Genomic DNA, 21,623 nt, shown 5'->3' with positions numbered 1-21,623 from the left:
CTTAACAGGAATAACATGATTCATAACACGATGGAACAAAGCAGTGTAATGCAAATGTGATCTTACCTTTTATGTGTGAGAGCTTGGAGCGCGGCCTCCCTAGGTTTTGCCATCCCAAATCCTTGCTAGCATAATGACCGTTCTTCTTGTTGCGTGGCCCTTCTAGTGCAGGGATGTGAGGTGTAAGGATGCTTTCAGTTACTGGTATGCAAATACCTGCAAGGAAAAGATGGTCAGTCAAAGATCTGAAGAGAGGAAAAGCAGCCAAAAGACATAGGCAGACCAGGATCAGGACCAGGACGATGAAAGTGCTGGGGCTTGGCCTCAGTGACGTTCAGCTCTAATCACACCTCTGTCCCTGATCCCCGGCACCTAACTTCACAACAGCTCTGCTTCATTCACTGTCAGACAGTCTCGCTGTCACTCTGGGTGTATGCTCTGAGCACCTGGAGACTGCCCTGTGGACAGCTCTCTCCAGTCTCCAGAGCAGAGTATGGGAATGCAAACAGTATGGTTGTAATCCCCTCAGGAAGAGTAGATCAAGGATTCACGAAGTCTCTTTTGCTTCCTTAAAAATAAGGTTTCTGTGTAGTCTTCCAGTGAATCAAACCACATTGAATGTAATGCTGTGATTTCAGTCAGCAGCAGCATCTTTTCCTCACCCCAAAACTGGAAAAAGTTGGGTAGTACACAAGCCCTAAACATAGAAGTACTATTAAAGAAAATGGAGTGGAATGAAGTAGAAAATGACGTTTTCTTGGTTTAGAAAAAGAAGCACAGTCACCCAGAAAAAAATACTGTTGCTGGGAACATTCAGAGAAATAAATGCTATCAAAATGCTGATTTTATGGAGTAAAATCAAGAAATGACTGACGTACCATTGTTGCAGCGGTTCCCAGGGCAGCACATGCCATCTCTGTGGCAACGCTTCTTCTTCCTCCGGCACATCATGCATGCAGACGTTGCATGATGAGGACTGTGACAGTATCGCCCAACTTCGCATTCCTTATCATTGGTACAAGGATAGGCCTGGTGGGTAAAAGAAAGGTTTACAGTGAAGCCCTCATTTGTAGAAGGCATGTAAGCAGCCAGTTTAAAAAAAAAGAAACAAAAACAAAAACAAAGCACCACCAAAACTCCCAAACAAAGAAACCGACAGTTGAGATACAGGAGATTGCAGGTAGGGATGCTTCACTGCAGCCATACAGCAGTCTCTAAGCTCACACTGCTGGTGAAGATGTATCTGCTTAAAGAGTCAGGAAGATAAGCTCCCTGGTGGTTTCATCTTTTCTTTCCTCAAACATATGCTGGCACAACAGAACTCGTATTTTGTGGGTTCAGGCCTCTGATTCACAGATGAGCTTAAAACTCCACAGTGAAGAATAAACAGAGACATAAAACTCCTCTCAGTTGGTAAAAACCTGAAACACACCCTGCAATATGTAACATTTTAATTTAAACTCCAAGGAGGCACTTTCCTTTGATAGTAGCCAAACACACTGATGGATAAGTTCACTATTCTCACCGTACACCACACTGGTACAAGCTCCTTTGCAATTGCACCACTCCCACTGGCCCACACCAGTTGGATTCCTTGGAAGTGAACAAACATCACTGGTCAGCATTACACTTTGATAACCTTTACTGCACTTATGAGCTTAGTATACACCTTAAACTTGTCACCTGCCAAACACCCCCCTATGGTATGCAGCATGGAATATATTATAGACCAGAGTCTTGCACATATAATTCCCTGCAAGAAGAGACATGAGTATACAGTTGTCCTATATTCATCAAAACCAGCATTATCTTACAGGAAAACTAATCTTTAAAAAAAGGGTGTGAAAGCATTGCATTCTCCCTTAAAGAGAGCAAGAAAGAAAAGTTTATTCCTACAAAAGGGAAAGACATGATGCGCTTTAAGCAGATATAACAACCCAGGCTGCCACATTGCAGGATCCTTTCTGCTGACTCCCACACAGCTACAACTATGCTCTCTGACTGCATCTGATTTTACTGCCTATTAAATTCATCACAGATTTTTTTCATTCCTCAAAATTATGCTTGAGGAATTTGTTTAGATAAAAACATGAAAATAAATTTTGGGCACTTTCTGGAAAATGATGTTTACGCTTCCTCAACTATTATTCTCCAGCATTTTAAATAAATCAAAGTATTGTTTTTACTGTTTTCAGAATGGCTCTTGCAATTAATTATTCACCACAAACAAAAAGCTCAACTGACCAATTTTCAATGCAGGCTGATTACTTTTCTAATAATATTTTAAATCAAGGCTTGATTATATTGTTTTCAGAAAAGAAAAACTGTAGGGTGTTGAGAATTTGCTCTGAAAATTGTTGGTTTAGATGGAGAACTTCTTGCTTCTCTGTCTTTGTCCCATTCTGTTGAGAATCGCAGAAGAAACAAGAGGTCTGATAATAAAACCAAGCAAATTTCTCCAGTGCTTTTAGTGGGAGGGGGAACCATGCCATTTCCCACGTGATTTCCTTAGTTGTTTTCTTCGTCAAAATTTACTTTAGAGTACCAAAAGTGCTGGTTGGATATTTCCCAAGTGCTGCTTCCCCATTACTTCTGACTTCTGAATATGTGTCTTTGAAGAATGATTCCAGAGTGCAGCTGTTTGGAGTAACCTGATGTATGTGTAAGTTTTTTCCCCTCAAGAATAAACATTTCCTCTTGAGTTCATCCTTGAGACGATGAACATCAAAGAAGGCCAGATCTTTTAGCTAGGACTAGCAATAAGAGACAAATGCAAACACTCACCTGTTTGGTACTCTGAAGGCATGAGTGGATTCTACGTATTCTAGCGAAGTGGAATTAAAGTGCTCTTCTCTCAATCTCATCACTCCTTTCCCTCATTTGTCCAGCACGAAATTATCAACACTGACTTACAATTGATGATATAGTTACCATAAAAGTTAGGCTTCCCTGACTTAAATGAGATCTTACAATGTAGAAAAGTGATTTGATATAGACCTGTGCATGGTTATATTCAGTTTGGAAGATCCTAACACTGCTAGCTAGGGGAAATGCAAATAAAAAACAGATGAATTAGCTAAAACCTGGAGATGAAGGCATTTTAGACCCTTATCTGTCATCAAGACCTTCATAACAGCATCTTTTTTCCAATATGGGCATGTGGTATACACCTGCAACTTGTCAGCAAGAAGTCTACTTGCAGTTTTCTTTCAGTTCCTCAAATAGCTTCTAACAAAAAGAGTTCCCTGATCCTGAATGGTGCTAATGAATGCTCTCACATACCATAACTAGCATCTGTTTTACTTCTGGCTTTTAGGCTGAGTGACATGTAAAAGATATTTTAAGATATGCATCTAATTGCCAACTCTCAGTTCTGTCTTTAAGAATGGTAAAAGAAACAAAAGACAATTTTGACACGAAAAATTGCCAAAGTGACGTAACTCAGCCTTTAGTCCCACTCTAGAGCCCCATCCTAAATAAAGATGACATTTTGAAACAAAAAAATTAGCTAAAACATCCACCTACCTAAGGCAAATGACTGCAGCAAGTCAAAAAATCATTGTTACATGTAGCTCAGACAACAACTGGCAAGTCCATTCAAAACTCCAAAAGACCAGCTGCCAGCCAGCTATATGAAAACCCTCTTGCAAATGTCTGGTGCCATCAGTTGCCTTGATCTTTCTTCCAAAACCACCATCCATTTGATATCCTAGCTATCAATCACAGGGAGCTTGAAACAAAAATGCCTGCATAGCCCTGTGTCTGTCTCACAGTCACTAGACAGTCCTTGGAACAACTTCTGCTCCCAGCAAATTAATCTCTATCACTACACAGCACTCAGTATCGAAACACAAAAATAAACCAAAATAAGATAGTGTGTAGCCTTGGCTAACAGGAGGGAAAATGTGTTCATAATTGTCCCATTGTTGGTAGTAGCTGAGCCAATCTATGTATAAATTTGTATATACTTTTTTAAAACACAGGATAAAGAAAACATACTTGTAAAAACATACATGCTAACAATTGTCTATGCATGAGTGAAGGTTTTCAAAATCTTCTACGTCACAGTGCCTGAAACACAGTTTTTGTGTTTAGAGAATTGCAGCGAACATTTCCTATATACAAGGCAAAGACACAAATCAGTCCCAGATGGAGAGGGAAAAAGCAAGCTGTAAACCAGCTCTACTTCCCCAGAAATGATAACTAATTCTACAAGGCACATCATCTCTTCACATTCTTCAGCTATACATATCATTTTCTGGTCGTAAATTACCCACTAAATACAGCTTTGATATTATGGGAAACCAGATGAAACCGAGATAAAATATGTAGCACTCCCTGAAGCTGCATTTAAACAATCTTATTTAACTTTTTTAGCCCAGATTACTGGTGATCAAGTCACCCGTAGCATGACATAAACTACATTTGCCTGTGATAATGAGTTGCATTTTCAGAATGTATTGTCTGATTAAGAGCATTTCTTGCTGAGATGTTTTCTCCTCCATCACTCCAATTACTTTTGTACCCTTGTATAAAAGATACTGTTGAATGCGTGTCCAAAAATGTACAACAAAGATGTCCTAGATTTTTTGCAATGTTGGAGGATTCAGGCTACTTTTTAAACAGGTGCTGCTCATGCTGTATGGGGATGTCCCCCACATCAGTCCACCAAGACTAACCTTGACCAGCCAGGTCATTGCAACATGGAAACGTTAAACATTTTTTTTGGAGAGAGAGAATATGAACCTCCATTCCTGTCCTTCCTGAATTTCTATTCAAAATATAGAAATACACCAGGAAAACGATGCAGATGATAGAGGAGAAACCTTGAGGGGTTTTATAGCGAACAAGTCCTTCCAGGACTACTACTGCAGCTCTTCCTTTTGCATTAACTTCACAGTGACACTGACGAAGGGACTGACTATCTAACTTTTGTGTCTAAGTGGCTAAAGCCATTCCCTCAATCTGAAGAGTGTGCAGTAGTGAGGTTTATTTCTACCTTTGTCGTCCCCTTTTGGCAGAGGAGATCTAACTTAGCAACTTTTTTTGGGTGGAATGAGGTTTTCCTGATATTTTTTCTGGAGTCATTTACTATCCCACATATTTTATATGGTCATCCTAAACCACAGAGTTTCATCGCAGGCTGGAGCAATACTATATGGTGGGACTGTTGTGCTACGGAGTCAGTCAGTCCGAGTCTCTCTGTCTGGCACTATAAAACATAACGGAGAATCGCTCCAGGGGGAGAGTAAGACAGACGCTGTAATGTGCTGAAGGGTGAGTGAGTAGACTGATGGCAGACACACTTTATTGAGCTTTGAGAGATAAGGGCTTAAATTTCAGTGTGGCCTCCAGCAAATATTGGAAGACAATATTCCCTGCCAGTGTCTTAGTCACCAGGCTCTCATTTGTTCACATTATGATGTCTCATTTTTTTTTATGCTGAAGCTACTCCACGCTGTGCTAGCTAACTATGTCAGAGAAAGGCAGGAAGAGCCACTGGCATTTTTGCCTAGGCTGTATCATCACTTACCCAGCAGAAGCAGTCCTAGACACTGCTGGCTTCAGACCCACCTTCAACGCAGAGAGAGCTGTGCCTAAATAAGTGATTTAGTGGCACAGACATCAGTAGTGACTCCCCCAGAAGCAGTTAACTTGTTTTTTTTAAACACATCATAAAGTCCAAGTGCAGAGTCGGTCCTGGCAGGAGATCATGGCTACTACCACTCCCAGCAGAAGAAAGAGCGTGGAGGTTATTCATTACCTTTTTGCTGTGGATGCTGAGCAGAACTCAAGAAGAGAATTAAAATTTCACGTACTGCATAAATGACAACATCATTGCGGTTACTGTGCTGGACGCTCAGTCAGCTTCTGTCTCATATAACCATCCCATGATGGTACTGGGGACTGAGCTGAAGAACAGGAGAAAAGCCACAGCCAGTCGCACAGCCAGAAAATAAGAGCACTGTAGAGCTACCAGATTGTTACTTCATCACTCTTTCTCACCTGGCAAAGAGGCAGTAGCTACTGCAAAGGTGAGACAAGTGACTCAAGAAAATGGTCACATACGTTATCCCAGGAACGGTCTTGCTTCCTAGGCACCAGTGTGTTAGATATCAAATTTAGGCTACTACTCACTGTCTTGTACATACAGAATCCCTAGTTATTAATATCCTATGCAAATACCTGTGCCACTAGGTTATGCTATCACATCCAGCATAAATGTTTTCTTCTGCTGTCAAAAGGCTTCTTTTTTATATCACACCTATATAATCTTTTATATTCACACCATGCCTGTGAGACTGCTTACCACAAATACATTGGTACTGCAACTCAGTCTATTACTCATTACTTAAGGAAAAAAGGTTGTTTTCTCTATTTCAATTAATTACACTTTTATAAATGTAAAAATAATGACTTCAAAGGAGGTGGAAGCTGACCTCTCCATAGCCAGTGTACTAACTAGATGATCAAAACCAGCCTGAACTATAGGCAAGAGGACAGAGTTTCCACCCTCCACATAAGAGATGAACAACAGAGCTTGTTTGCTCTCTAGTCTTGGGACTGCACATATTGCTTAATATTCCACAGCCATCAGGCGCGATGAAGCAACCAACTGGCTCAATCATGGTGAGAGACTCTCCTTTCCATCCTGCTTTGGACAGGACAGAGCTATCCTTCCGAGCGAGAACTTTGTCCCCACAGAGCAAACATATGAAACAGCCACAGGGGTGCCAAGTCTGCTTTTGCTTTTCTCTGTCTCTGAAGAATCAGTTAACGTAAAGTAAAAGCACGCCAATAAATTAGGAAACGCAAACATATGCTTTAACCAAATAGCTGCTGTCAAGACTAATTACAAAGAATGCAAGTCATTGTTTGGCTCCTTGGTTGGGCCTGATTCTGACTTGAGATCTCAAATTTGTTTTGGCTTTTAGCAGATGAACATTGGTGCGACAGTTCCACGCAACATGTGGGCTGTAGAGGCAGATGAATAGATCACACATGGGATTTGTCCCACTCGCCTCTTTGAGAACAGAATGCAGATCCTCTCTATGAAAACCAAGGAGAAAACCTAACACGATCTCACAGGGCACAAACCTTTGTAACAATGGAAAGAAGAGCTCTTCATTCAGAGCCACATAAATGTGAGAAAGCAAAATGGAGGGAGGGAGAGGGGGAGTCAAAGCTTTTGAACAAACGAACAAACGAACTCCCAGCTCTTCAAGGGATGGTTTTTTTTCCTGCAAGGCGATTAAACTACTTTCTGATAGCTTCTCAAATGTATTCAGACAAATCCTCGTCTAAGTGACAAACTTCAGCCTGGCTTTCTCCTAGCTGCTAAGAAAACGTGTACATTAAGATGTGGATGGGAAATGACCATCATTTACTACTATTTTGGTTTTAATCCCAAATGAGAAAAGAGTTTATCAGCAGCCATCTGGAGCAATGCAGTTTTCCCACAGCACTGCTGATGTTGCTTTTTTCTATTCTTAGCTCAACACTAGCATAGATGATAGCGAGGGATCTCACTGTGCACCAGCAGAAAGCCATAGTTAATTTATCCTACGGAGGAAATCATGCTGTGCTCTCAGACAGCTCCAGACATGGATCCTGTCGCAGACTGATCTCACCAGAAACTCAACTCTCAGTGACTGCTGTGGGACAGACCATTCCTGAAAGCAAAATTCACAGTAGTTGCAATGAAACAGATCGAATCCATTCAGTTGCCATGGCAAGTTTAATTTAGTTTTCCTCACCGAGCTTCCTGCTTGTTGAAATAATACATCTCTGACCCACTTCTCTGCCAGACTCAGAAAGAAAAGCACCATCTTCCACCTCTACATTAAGCACAGGCACTTTATTCTAACAATAACTTATTTTTAACTCTTTAACTTAAAACAACACTGCTGTCCATGAGCTCTGATTCCCAGAGTGCTACATGGTGGATACATATCCTGCAACCTCCAAAGATCATTCCTTCAAACTGTGTGGCTAATGGCCCCGGAAGCCTGCATTATTAAGACAATAAATATTAAAATTTCAAAGTAATACTCAATCTACTGCTAGACCACCAGGGGAAGAACATTTCTAAAACATGCAGTAGTCCAGCTCTCATGAGTTGCTAGAGCCAAAGAAAACTCAGATCTTAACAACAAAAAAAGACAACCTCACTGAGGTCCCTTTAAACTGACAAGGCTGTAGGACTCACGTGAGTCCTGACTCAGGCTTTTCTCGTCCCAGCAAAAATGTCATGGAAAACAACTGCCCCTTGCGCGGGGAGCTGTGCTCAGGGGGAGCGCGTAGCTGCACCTGGTGGAGAGAGAGTCAAACACCTTAAAATAAACACAGGAGCTACGTTGCCCTGTTGCATGCAGAGCTAGTCAGCATGAGTGGTACCTCTTTCAGTGCAGACAGAAAGCCTCCAAAGACTTTTCCCACACGAAGTATCACACGTTCTGTGACCCTGTGTGATGTCCTGGCTCACGTGGTCGATTTCAGCAAGCATTTTAGGTCTACAGCAGAACCTCTTATTCAACAGCTTACAGTTCAACACCTTTTCTTACAGAACTGCCTACATTTTTTGTTACTGGGAGGAGGCAGATTGTGTTTAAAGCTCTCCCTGGCTTCAGGAGGACATACAGAGAAGGTAATCCAAAAGGCTGCAAGTGGATCAATTAAATTCCTGGGTAGACACTGTCATCTGAACTAAACTGGCCTTAATATAGTGCATCTTACATGTGTTTTGAAAGTATAAACTCAAAAGGTTTTGTGCACTTGAAGTAATCCACCTTACAAGTTTATTCAACTTGATTCACCTTAAATTCCTCATCTAGGTAAAACCTGCAATGAGTTATATTTCCAAATGACTTGAAGGGCAGCAGACTATGCCCCAAACATGCACAGATGTATGTTGTTTATATCACAGAACAGCACAAAACCATCACCAGCACACAACATATATGCTGTAGTTCCCAAGGCAGCACAGCTATGGGTCTTCCTGTTCTATCACACCTTTAAGAAAAATTATCAGCTTTACATCTGTATTAGTGTCACTCTGGCTGAATCGTGCCATTGCAAAGGAAGCTTACTATGTTTCCTGCCCCACACACACTTTGCAATACACAGGTGCTGCAACTTTCCCTCCCTACTTCGTATCGTGACCATGGGATTACGTAGCAGTACTTTCTTCTCAGCACTTGGAGAGACCATGAGCCTCCTGCATTGCTTGATTTTGAAGCAGGCTTCCTGCTCCATAGAACTGGTACCTAACAGAAGACATTATTAAAGAAGTTTCAAAAGTTTGAGGAACAATTCATTTGACCCCAAATTTAATAGACTTTGTCTCAATGTGTATGATTCATATTCTCTGGTGAACTACCAGCAGCAGCATTACATCAGAGAGCATCAAAACACTGTTAGGTAATCTTTGAAGTCAACACTGTAGTACTAAATCAACGTTACAGGAAGCCTCTAGGTCTTGATTTTACGTCATTTCCAAATGCATCACCAAAGACTGCTTGAAGAATAAAGGTTTGTTAACACACACTTTGTTCTATGTCCAGCATTTTCAGCAGACTGTTCTTGCACTTTTATCTCTCCCTTTTCCCCACCCTTTTTCTGATGGTTTTGCTTTTTAGTTTTGTCTCTAATTGGCTATTTATCATCTGTTCCAGAGTAAGATTCTTCTGGCTTTTTGATCAACAAGTTTACTGTGATGGATGAACAGTGGGTTGCCAAAACCAGTTTTCCCTCTGGATCTATTAACTCTAAAAGTATGGAGTTTTTTATTAATCTAGGAATACTATCCAGATGGAAATGGCTAGCAGATCCTATGGCTCACAAAACACCAAGCATTAAACCGCAGGTAGGTACTCAGATACTGTGGTTGAGAGTAGAGTAACACTGCTGGGAACTGGCAGCATGTTACTGTTCTAACACCTGGGTCTGAACATCCACAAATCATGACACACTTTCAAGGTGGAGCTTTTATAGGGAACCACCTCTGCAAGTATGTATTAACAGCATGAAAAATGAGATGACAGCTTTACCTTCTGTAGTACAGCTACTAAGGAAGTAAACTTCCTTTGCTTTTAAACATTAAAAAAAAATCTAGAAAAGCAAGGGGGAAACCCTGCCTTATTGAAGTCAGTGCAAAAACTCCCTTTGTCTACTACAGTGCCTGGAGAGAACACGCTTCCAGGTTATAAACATTTGTGCAGCGTCTGCAGTCCTCACCCTGGAAATGACTTTTAGGTATTCCTTGAAGAATACACTTTGCATTGCAGAATACAAAGCATTTAAGGCACTAGTTCTCAAAACACAAATTCTCTGGCACACATGTTTAAAAGGACAGGCCTGAAAACATGAGTTCGTGTCAGCTGGAGAGACAGCCAGATGCTGTATGTCTGAGAAGATGAACCGCAGTCTCCACCTCAGCAGACCACTGACTGCAATCTAACATTGTTACTGAATGTCAGCATTATTGTTTGTCTCCCTGATGGTCATTTATGTGAGAACACCTGGCTTATATGCCTCTTTCAATCCCCAGTTCTTTCTCTATACATCAGAAACCATCACTGTCATCTGATATTCAAAATACCTTCCCTCTTTTCCAGTTCTATATGAGCCCCTCTGCAACATGATGGCTGTGACTGCTCCATTGCGAGGGGCACTGAGACGGATCACGTCCTTTGAACTCAAAAGCACCTACAGAGAATTGAAATCAGACATCAAAAATCAGCCAGCCCAGCTTTAATATCAGAACAAACAAACAACGTCGGGGCACCTGCACCAGCTCCCCCTCTGCAGTCTCATGCAGCACAGAGAATTCAGAGACGTGGTCACACAAGTTCAAGACGTTAAAGGACAGGGAAAGGGAAGGGGGAAAAAAAAAAAAGGTTCTTCAGTTCTTATATTTGGTCTGCATCAGTAAGACTGAGAAACAGGACAAGTCAACAATGCAACTTGGGTCTTTCCCCTTCATAACAACAGGAAGAATTACAATACAAGAACCTGGCTCCTCATCCTGACTCATTCTAGGAGCAGTTACGCTTGTATGAGGAGCCAGCAGTTCTTGTGCAGTGGGACTACCTGCAGAAGAGCAGCTGTCCCGGGAAAGGTCCTGGTCACAGCCCCCTGCGGGCGAAGGCAGCTTCTGTGGGTAGACTCATCTTGCTGTTCAGCTCACTCCTCAGTACAAGTAAAAGGAAAAAGTTTAATACTAGGCTGTTAAGGCAAATTATCACACTTTACTCAAAGGAGGCCAAAGATGGTGGAAAAGGAAAGCGCACCATTAAAAGAAATCTTTTTACTCTTACTATACAATTAAGTTAGAACTGGCTACCCAACTTCAGACTGTGGTAAATAACATAGCAATCAAGGTTTCAACACTATTTATCATTTTTTCCTTTTTCTTTTAAAATGCTCCTGGTTAATTTTGCACAAACAAAAAATCAGGAAGAACACAGCAAGACAAGAATAACTTGTGAGTAAAACCAGATGAATACTAACATATTTACATAGTGTAATGACTTCACTATTAATTCAAACAAACCCAGGCCCCAATTCTCAGAAGAGCAAGCTAAGCACGTGCAGTCCAGGAGGCAAAAGCAGGGTGGCTTCAGACTACATTTATGTCTGCAGACCCTGAGTTAGTAGGGACTGCTCTTGGTTTCAGTCTGCAACAGCCACTGAGGGACCATCTTTCATTCCAGACATTGTACTCCAGCTACACCCTCTTCTTGATTTTATGGGCATCCTTCCATATTCAAGTAAGACTCCCTTCAGTGCTAGGGACCATAACACAGAAGAGACAAGACAATAGGGTTTCAAAAAATATGATTTATACAAAAAACTCTTAATGTTATAGAAATAAGAGAAAAAAAGAAAGGGGGGCGGGCAGGATCCAGACTCAGGTCCACTACCTACAGGGCACAGTCATTTCTTAATAAAGGTACAAAAAAAAAAAAAAAAAAAAAAAAGTCTAAAGAAACAGGAATAGTCCTATGCAATTTCTGAATCAAGCCAAAGCAGACATTTTCCTATTCTAGTGGTTGTCAGCATGCAATTACCTAGGATTCTGGCATTTAACATTGAATTAACTATAAATCTGTTCTCCACCCTCAAAATAAGCTGTTCTGCAGATGAGACTTGTATTTATCCTCTTCCCTTTTACGTTTTACCATATCTTATGTTTTCAAGCACTCTCTTCTTGTCTGAAAGTAACACGTGGAGTTACGGAATCTCTTCTTTGTTCCTAGATGTCTTGGATGTTGATCAACAAAAAGTCATTAAAAAGTTTAATCCTCTACACTTGGCACTACATCTTTCTGAGAGCAGCTTCTTAGTAACGATCTTTGGAAGAAATATCCATTAAGGATTTTTTTTCCTTATTCTGGTCACCCACACTTTATAGTGGGTGGCCCTTTCGTTTATCTTGTTACTATATTTCCACTTCTAAAGCTAAGCCAGATGCAGCAACCTGATACTACTTTTCAGTTCATGCAACTGTATCGCAATGAAAACTTAGGTATATATCTGATACTTGTTAACAAGGCCAAAGAAACAGGAACCCTGGTAAGATTGCACCACCTTCTCAACAACTTTTACACTTCATGAGTTGGATTCTCCAGGGTACTCCATGCTTTGTTAGCAAGCATTTTTTGCATAGTCAACCCATATTTGAACTCCTCTTGTTGGTATTATTTGCATTATAACCATGCCCAGAGGTAGAATGTAGGTGCTATACGTTCTTATAATTCTGCATGATCAGTTCTTTAACTGCTAGATAGTCTACATAAGCAAGACCAAACAAGAGCAGAAAAGATTTTAAGGGTTTTGGTTGGTTGGTTTTGTTTGTTTGGTTGGTTTTTGTTCTTTTTTCTCTTTCTTCTTTCTTTTAAACAGTTAGACCCAAGGTAGTGGAGATTAACTGGCTTGGCACTTTATGCCAAGACCACATAAGAAGTCCACAATACACAAGTAATTTTCTTCAGCCCTCATCCATTTAACTGTATGACTCTTTCCTTTTTCTGAACTTGTACCTTTCCTTTCAGATGTGCTAAATATAGAGGGACCTGGGAGTCCTGGTGGACAACAAGCTAACCATGAGCCAGCAGCATGACCTTGTTGCCAAGAAGGCCAATGGGATCCTGGGGTGCATTAAGAAGAGTGTGACCAGCAGGTCAAGGGACATTATCTTCCCCCTTTACTCTGCGCTCGTGAGGCCCCATCTGGAGCACTGCGTCCAGTTCTGGGCTCCCCAGTTCAAGAAAGATGAGGAACTACTGGAGGGATTGCAGCAGAGGGCTACGAAGATGATTAGGGGACTGGAGTAGCTCTTCTATGAGGAATGGCTGAGGGAGCTGGGCTTGTTCAGCCTGAAGAAGAGAAGGCTGCAAGGGGACCTAATAAATGCTTACAAATATCTGAAGGGTGGGTGTCAGGAGGATGGGGGCAAATGCTTATCAGTGGTGCCCAGTGACAAGACAAGCGGCAACTGTCACAAAGTGAAGCATAGGAAATTCCATCTGAACATGAGGAAGAACTTCTTTACTTTGAGGGGGACAGAGCACTGGAACAGGCTCTGTCTAAACAACCAGAAGGGTTGTGGAGTATCCTCCTCTGGAGATATTCAAAACCCAATTGGACGCGGCCCTGTGCAGCCTGCTCTAGGTGACCCTGCTTTGGCAGGAGGGTTGGACTAGATGATCTTCAGAGGTCCCTTCCAACCTTAAGCAATCTTAACGCCCACAAATCCATGGGCCCCGATGGAATGCACCCACGAGTGCTGAGGGAGCTGGCGGATGTCATTGCTGAGCCACTCTCCATCATCTTTGAGACGTCCTGGAGGACAGGAGAGGTGCCCAAGGACTGGAGAAAGGCCAACGTCACTCCAATCTTCAAAAAGGGCAAGAAGGAGGACCCAGGGAACTACAGGCCGGTCAGCCTCACCTCCATCCTGGGAAAGGTGATGGAGCAGCTTATCCTGGAGGTCATCATCAAGCAACTGGAGGAAAAGAAGGTTATCAGGAGTAGTCAGCATGGATTCACCAAGGGGAAATCATGCCTGACCAATCTGATAATTTTCTACGATGGCATGACTGGCTGGGTAGACAAAGGGAGAGCCATGGATGTTGTCTACCTCGACTTCAGCAAGGCTTTTGATACGGACTCCCATAACATCCTCCTAGGGAAGCTCAGGAAGTGAGGGCTGGATGAGTGGTCGGTGAGGTGGATTGAGAACTGGCTGAATGGCAGAACTCAGAGGGTTGTCATCAGTGGTGCCAAGTCTAGTTGGAGGCCTGTAAATAGTGGTGTCACCCAGGGGTCAATACTGGGCCCAGTCTTGTTTAACTTCTTCATCAACGACCTGGATGAAGGGTTAGAATGTACCCTCAGCAAGTTTGCTGATGATACGAAACTGGGAGGAGTGGTAGATACACCAGAAGGCTGTGCTGCCATTCAGCGTGACCAAGACAGGCTGGAAAGTTGGGCAGAGAGGAACCTGATGAAGTTCAACAAGGGCAAATGCAGGGTCCTGCACCTGGGGAGGAACAACCCCATGCATCAGTATAGGCTTGGGGTGGACCTGCTGGAGAGCAGCTCTGCGGAGAGGGACCCGGGTGTCCTGGTGGATGACAGGTTAACCATGAGCCAGCAGTGTGCCCTGGCTGCCAAGAAAGCTAATGGGATCCTGGGGTGCATTAGGAGGAGTGTGGCCAGCAGGTCAAGGGAGGTTCTCCTTCCCCTCTACACTGCCCTGGTGAGGCCTCATCTGGAGTCTTGTGTCCAGTTCTGGGCTCCCCAGTTCAAGAAAGATGAAGAGCTGCTGGAGAGAGTCCAGCGGAGGGCTACGAGGATGATGAGGGGATTGGAGCATCTCTCCTATGCGGAAAGGCTGAGGGAGCTGGGCTTGTTCAGCCTGAAGAAGAGAAGGCTGCAAGGGGACCTAATAAATGCTTACAAATATCTGAAGGGTCGGTGTCAGGAGCATGGGGCCAGACTCTTTTCAGTGGTGCCCAGCGACAGGACAAGGGGCAATGGGCACAAACTGAGGCATAGGAAGTTCTGTCTGAATATGAGGAAGAACTTCTTCCCTCTGAGGGTGACGGAGCACTGGAACAGGTTGCCCAGAGGGGTTGTGGAGTCTCCTTCTCTGGAGATATTCAAGACCCGCCTGGACAAGGTCCTGTGCAGCCTGCTGTAGGTGACCCTGCTTCAGCAGGGGGTTGGACTAGATGACCCACAGAGGTCCCTTCCAACCCCTAATATTCTGTGATTCTCTGTGTGACTCTGTGATTCCAACCCCTACCATTCTGCCATTCTGTGAAATATCTGACTGTGTCTTTAACAATTATCTCCTCTATACAGGGATACAAACACAAATCAAGGTGGCCACACTTACCACCAAGTTATGAAAAAATGTAGTCCTACTTTCTAAAGTCATACCCATGGAAGCATATTTTACATAAAGAAATTGATTGCCTAAAGCAATATATATAGATGAACCTACTCAGCCTATTTAATAGCTGCCAAACAATTCTTAGAGCATGGATACATGCAGAGCTCTCCTTAAACTCCACGCTGAAACCAGTCATTGACCATGGCTATGTCATTACAGTAAAGGAAGACTTCCTTGCTTACCTTTTTACTACAGCATTTGCTGGAAGATGTAAAGGAGATGTGATTTATTGCTTTCCCCGTACTTCTCATGATACTCCAGAGAAAAACAAACAAACAATATAGTAGTTTTAATTAGGCAGATAAAAATATAACTGAAGTCTTGGGCAGCTGAACCAGCAGCAATGGAATTATTGAAATGCTTGATGTTATTTATATGTTTATACTTGTGAGAATATAAGCATATCTATAACAGCTTACTGTACACAAAGAATGATTCACCTCTTAGGCAACAGATTGTTTTCCTAGTTACTTTGCAAGGCGGCAGAAAAGCAGACTAGACTGACATGAATGATAAGTACCTCATCACAGAAAAGTAATGAAGTAACACTACATGGCTTTCCTCAGTCATGAGAAGGCTATTTCCCAAGTCAACCAATTCCTTTTCATCATCCCACTCTTCAAATTCTTCAGGAAACAAGACTGCACAGAATACTTTGCACTCAAAACAAGTGAGAAGGCACATTTCCCTGGCAAGATGCCCTTTGCACCATGTCTTTAGCACCGTGCTCTGAAGAGCACGCAGGCTTGAGGATTCGTCTCCATCTGCACCGCACCAACAGTAACGTCAGTGATGGTTACACACCTGCTCTGCTGAAAGAGCTGCAAAAACCACTAGGCAGCTCTTTGCGTATCCAAGTGCCTAAATCCACCTGAATGTTTGCATGTTTTGTGAAAACACACAGCAAAAAAAGCAGAAAATACACCCTCTCCCACAGATCACTCAGTCCTAAAACAGGCGCAATTCCCACTGGCTTCTGAAGTTTCTCCCAAGTAGGAAAATCTGCCCGTAAAATAATAAAGTATCACCATTAAAATGTTAGAGTGTCTCCTAAATTTAGTGCATTTTCCTTGAAATCAATTCAAAGGATCATATGGGATAGGAGAAAATGGCACTTTGCCTACTAAGAGGGTCTCTCAAAACGGAGGCATTGGGACACACAGCCTTGCAGCTACTTGCTGCCTCATTGATGCAGGAATTCTGCTTCCTGAAAGTCATGCAAAATGGTCACCAGAATAGCACGGAGAGGGGCTAAACATTAGGTTTTGCCATTGTTTCCTAAGCAATCTCTTGCCAGCCTTCCTACATGCACAGGAAGGGAAGAGGGGAGAGAGTACAAGACCTCTGCAGTGCTTTGCTGCTACAGCTTCGCATTTTGACCCCTGTCCAGATGAATATGAGTAGAAATGCCCCTCCCTGGAAACGCTGAAATGCCATTTTCACTGCCATTCGTTTTCTTTGGTATCAGTGGCACCGAAGGTGTCAGCTTCTGCTGCAGCCTGCTGTACAGATGCCGACTCTCCCCATACTGAGTGTGGGTACAGAGGCTGGAGGAAGGATGAATGAGTCCCTCCAACCCCAGTGCCTGCAGGGGAAGGACAAGAGGCTGCGGAGTCCCAGTTCCTGATGTGGGAAGCTGCTGCTCTGAACACTCCCGTAAAGCCCGCTCCAAAGCAGGGACTCTCTGAGGCCGTGCTACAGTTACACTGTTAAAAATTAATTTTTCTTGAACATACATAAGCATGGGGCACATAGTGTTTTATTCCTGAAAACCCATACTTGGTCCCCTTGGTGCATTGGTCTCATTTTAATCTGAACGGCCCAAAGGCAAGTCAGCGCTCTACCTTAAAGGATGAAGAGTTAGGATATATACTGTAGAGAGGTAAGCTTTGTCACTAAAGATAAAACATACATTTTCATCAGCATAATTAAAATGATCAGTCAAAATTCTTGGTTTGAGGGTGTCAGGCTATCCTCACCTGCAACAACAAGGCATATGAATTACTTTATACTTAGCTTAAGTTTTAGATAGCACATAGCATACTTGCAAATATTTCATCTAATTTAAGTACCTTTATCCAGGTTCATTCAATAGAAGAGATTTTTTTCCTCAATTAAACCAATGCAATCATGCTGAAGCCCATAGGTTGAATGTGTAAAAGTGCATTGGGATCACTGGTATCAGTGTAGATACTGGAGCAATCCCTCAGTAAGCAGTATCATACAAGTACTGCTCATCAGTTAGGCCTCTGTACACTTCAGAATATTACTTCAACACCAAATAAAACTACATTGCTATTTTGACTTTTTTCTAGAACATTCTGAGAGAACATAGCCCCTCTGCTCAAAAACATCCCTCTCCCAATCTTTTCCCGTTTTTCCTCATCTTGTATTAACAAAATTTACCACGCTTAATCATGAGATCTGGAAAAATACAGGAAGAAGCACTTGCTTATACAGTTAGGCCATTTTTGTTTAGACAGGGGACAAAACCTGTCTACACACACACCTTTGCAATCACTGACCTCATTCATTATTTCTCTCCTGTATTTTTATATCCTCATTGTAAAACTTCATGAAAGGAAATCGAAGGCACTGACAAGTATAAGCATTAGCAGCAGTGCAATGATCTGTCACATCAAGAAAACCTAGCTGTTTGTAGAGTGATGGCCATTTGGGACTGTGTGCTAGGAGCAAAATACAAATACCTGGATCCTCCCCAGCACCTCTTCCAGCTACTTATACAGACCTTTGTTGATCTTCTTCCCTTGTTTCTTTTCAGCGCTGGCTTCTTTTTACTCATGGCTAAGCCACAGTTGTTTACCATATACCAAACAAAGTCAAGTTAATTACCTTAAAGTCTTCAAGTCAAAGCACATCTGGTCTGGAAATGAGAGTCTGTCTTAGGCCCCATCTTTCATGCAGATAGTCACACACACCTCTGAATGGAAAAACGCCTGCGTGTTACAGATTTGCTGAGGAACGTGCAGTAGTACCCTTATTATTCCTATCGGGTGTAAGTCAAGAAAGACTTTTGAAAAGTTCAAAAGAAAAGCAGGAAACTGTTGTTTCAATGAGACTCCATTAGGCAGAACTCTGTTCAGGACTCTCCCGGGTCGCTGTTTTCATTAGCAAGCTACATGAATAACAGCAAAGCTATCTGTGCAGCGCTCGTCGCTTGGGTGCAGGCTCCCGCTCTGCCAGAGTGCTGTCTTTTAGATGTTCAACCCAGCACTGCTGTTCTCTGCTTTGGGAGAAAATACTGTTGTAAAATCAATGGAAATATTGTGGCTGGCTAACAAAAGGGCTTTCCCAGCCAAAATCAGAACAAAGGTTTTAATTAATTTAGGAAATCAAAAGGCTAAAAAGGCATGATCTTTCAATCTCTCCCTAATGCAAGTCTTCCTTGTTGTGATATGTAGTCCCATGGTTTCGCTGGGCTTCACAATGGATTTACTCATTAAACATGAGAAAAGATTTGAAGAGCAGGTTATCAATACATGACAGCATAAAACTATTATGAAATGTAAATTATGTGTTGGTTGGAAGCACTCACTTTAAGTTATTTAGGGCAACTTGGACAAAGTCTTGAAAAGAGGCATACAAACAGCCTGGTTTGTTCAGAGAAAAGCTAAGACTGTGTCAATCTGCCAATGAGCTCAAAAATCCATTTTGTACATCTGAAATGAAACTGTTTCAAAGCTTAAATAATCTGCTTTTGTAGACTAACCAAGTCCATAAATATTTAAGTCATTAGTCACATTTGCAAATCTCAAAATACTTTAAAAACCATTACTGCATTCAATAAAAGCAGCTGTAGAGCAGTCCACAAATCTACTTTTTCTGCTTCCTCTCAGCAAAATCTGTTCAAATTTCAGAGTTCAGACTCCAGTTCAATATTACAGAACAAACATATCTGAGACAATAAACCAGATTACTTTTTGATCCCGAGCCTTTCTCCACTGCTAATTATGGCTAAGACAGTGCTTACATTTAGGCTGCTCCATACAGCCACCAAACCTACTCTAGCAGTTGACTTCAGTACCTACAAAGTGTCCAGTTCCTGCATGGCCCCATTGACTCTGACCGGATTACTGATTGAAGGTTTTGCCCTAAATGAGGGAATATAGCAGCTCTGCACTTTGAGTATCAGGCTGCTTGTGGCGAAACAGAAAAGACCCGCAGGTTTGTAGTCAAGCCCCAGCGGAGAATGGTGGTGGATCTCTACCATCTACTGTCAGCTCTAACTTCAGTGCACGGTGTTGCTGCTCCACAGGTCCCTGCTGAGTGCTTCCCATGGATCATACAGGAAGTCAGGACTACAAACATTTTAGTTCTCCAGATTCTATCTATGGTTTGTCAAAAAAAAAGGGGCCTAAAATGCCCAGTGAAACTTTTACTGTTGTTTGAGAGGAATTAAACCCATCCTTGTCCCCCGGTAGGGTGTCTGCCACCAAGGGAGTTCTGTAGCTGCTCCAGAGCAGGGTGTCAGGGCAAGGCCGCAGGCACGGGGCTTGTGCTGGCAGGTGGCACAAACACTGCTAGTAACACCTTATTTCACCAAAAGTGCAAAGATGTGGGTAAAGTACAGTGAACCTTCCTTTGCCGCCTTTCAATTAACTGCTGAACCTCGTTTTCAAAATTCAGGAACTAACACACTTCAGAAAACAAACATTATTTCAAAAAACCCCACCACTTTTTACCCGAAGAGTTTTGCAAGAAACAGTACTACTGAAAAGCTACCAGCAGTCTGAAGTGGACTCTCTGAGGAGAATCAGCAACAGCATAAGCAGGAAAAAAATTCTCAAAAAAAAAATGTGATTTTTTGTAACAGCCTTGGGAATAACATATTGGCAAAAGGAAAAACAGCAACAAAAAGTGCTAAGAAGCAGATTTTGGTACTGTTTAGGGACTGGTCTGCTTCCGTAGCCAGGACTAGTGACTACCACGAGCCAGGCTATCACAGATTCTATATGAACTCTACCATGTTCAGGATTTCCAGAGAAGGAGACATACATATGTGTTCATGCTTGAAATGTACCACCTACCTATACCATATGCACATGCTAAAACCTATACAGAGATGCACTGATTATTTAATTTTAAAATTCCTTTTACTTACCTAGCTAGATGTCACATGAATGGTTAGAAGAGATACAACATGGGACCACGCTGACACATGGCAAATTGTAACAGAATGTAACAAACTACTACATCATTTGCAAGTATACAATGTTGTATATAATTTTTTTCTACTGAGAGGCAGCAGAGGAACCTCAGTTACAGACAAGACTCGCATTGTTCTAAGCAAAGCAGAAATAGGAATTCCAGTGCAAATGCCAGAAGGGTTCAAATCTAGCTCTGTAGTGGATTTACAAAGAGCTGAATGAGGTCCAAAGTCTTTTAGGATATGTCAACAAATCAAACTGAAAACACAGCTATTCCAACAAGGGGTCTGTATGTACTTACATACTGCATACTGGTATACCTGCCACGTAAGAATTGGGTTTAGTTAACTTAGGAAACTCTTCATTTAAGTTTTATTTGCTTCTCCCTTTTGAAAACAGCTTACTATTTTATTTTTTTCTTTTATAGGCCACCAAATTACATGTGACCAAATGTACCTATTTAGTGAAAAAGGGTTCCATTAGTATGTAATCTTATCCTTGCATTGTTTTCTTCTGAAGGAAAATAATGGAGAACAGGTGGAGATGCTTAGCATCAGGCTCCTGTTTCTAGAATTACAGTCTACTGGGAGCCACCAGCAATCTCTGAAAGCTGTCATAAGCGCTCAGGAACTAGTATGATCCAGAGCACACTCAATACATTAAAGCGTCTTTTTGAAAATTTAAGTAGGTGTGACAGGAGAAAACTGGCTGAATGGCGCAGGGATTGTAACGTGTCCTGATTTCCTTCTGCATCCCACAATAAATAACTCAAGCTGGCCTCCATTTCCACAGCAGAAATTAGGCATTTAAAAAATTCAAATAGGTACCACATGCACTATAAACCTTTCTGGTTTAGTGTTCCAATGCAGCCACATTCATGGTTTTGGAAAATACAGGGTTTAAATTCTCCTAGAAGAACTTCAGAACGCTTATCTCAGTGCCACAAAAACAGCAATATCAATAAATATCTCCTTGATGTAGTTTGAAAACCT

At 42.1% G+C, this 21,623-nt stretch overlaps 1 protein-coding gene across 1 annotated transcript in view; it reads right to left on the bottom strand.

The window, feature by feature from the left end:
* DKK2 (dickkopf Wnt signaling pathway inhibitor 2) overlaps positions 1-21,623 on the bottom strand; it is a 47,161-nt gene that overhangs the window by 3,227 nt on the left and 22,311 nt on the right. The window contains exons 2-3 of the mRNA XM_009932138.2: positions 879-1,029; positions 67-216 (exon numbers count right to left, since the gene is read on the bottom strand). Of these exons, the coding sequence (XP_009930440.2) occupies positions 67-216; positions 879-1,029 (301 nt within the window). The remainder of the gene's footprint in view (positions 1-66; positions 217-878; positions 1,030-21,623) is intronic.

This window comes from Opisthocomus hoazin, chromosome 5, assembly GCF_030867145.1.
Source record: "Opisthocomus hoazin isolate bOpiHoa1 chromosome 5, bOpiHoa1.hap1, whole genome shotgun sequence".
In the NCBI taxonomy this organism is placed as follows: domain Eukaryota; kingdom Metazoa; phylum Chordata; class Aves; order Opisthocomiformes; family Opisthocomidae; genus Opisthocomus; species Opisthocomus hoazin.
Note: the sequence above shows the minus strand (reverse complement) of the source record. Positions and strands in the feature narration are given on the sequence as shown.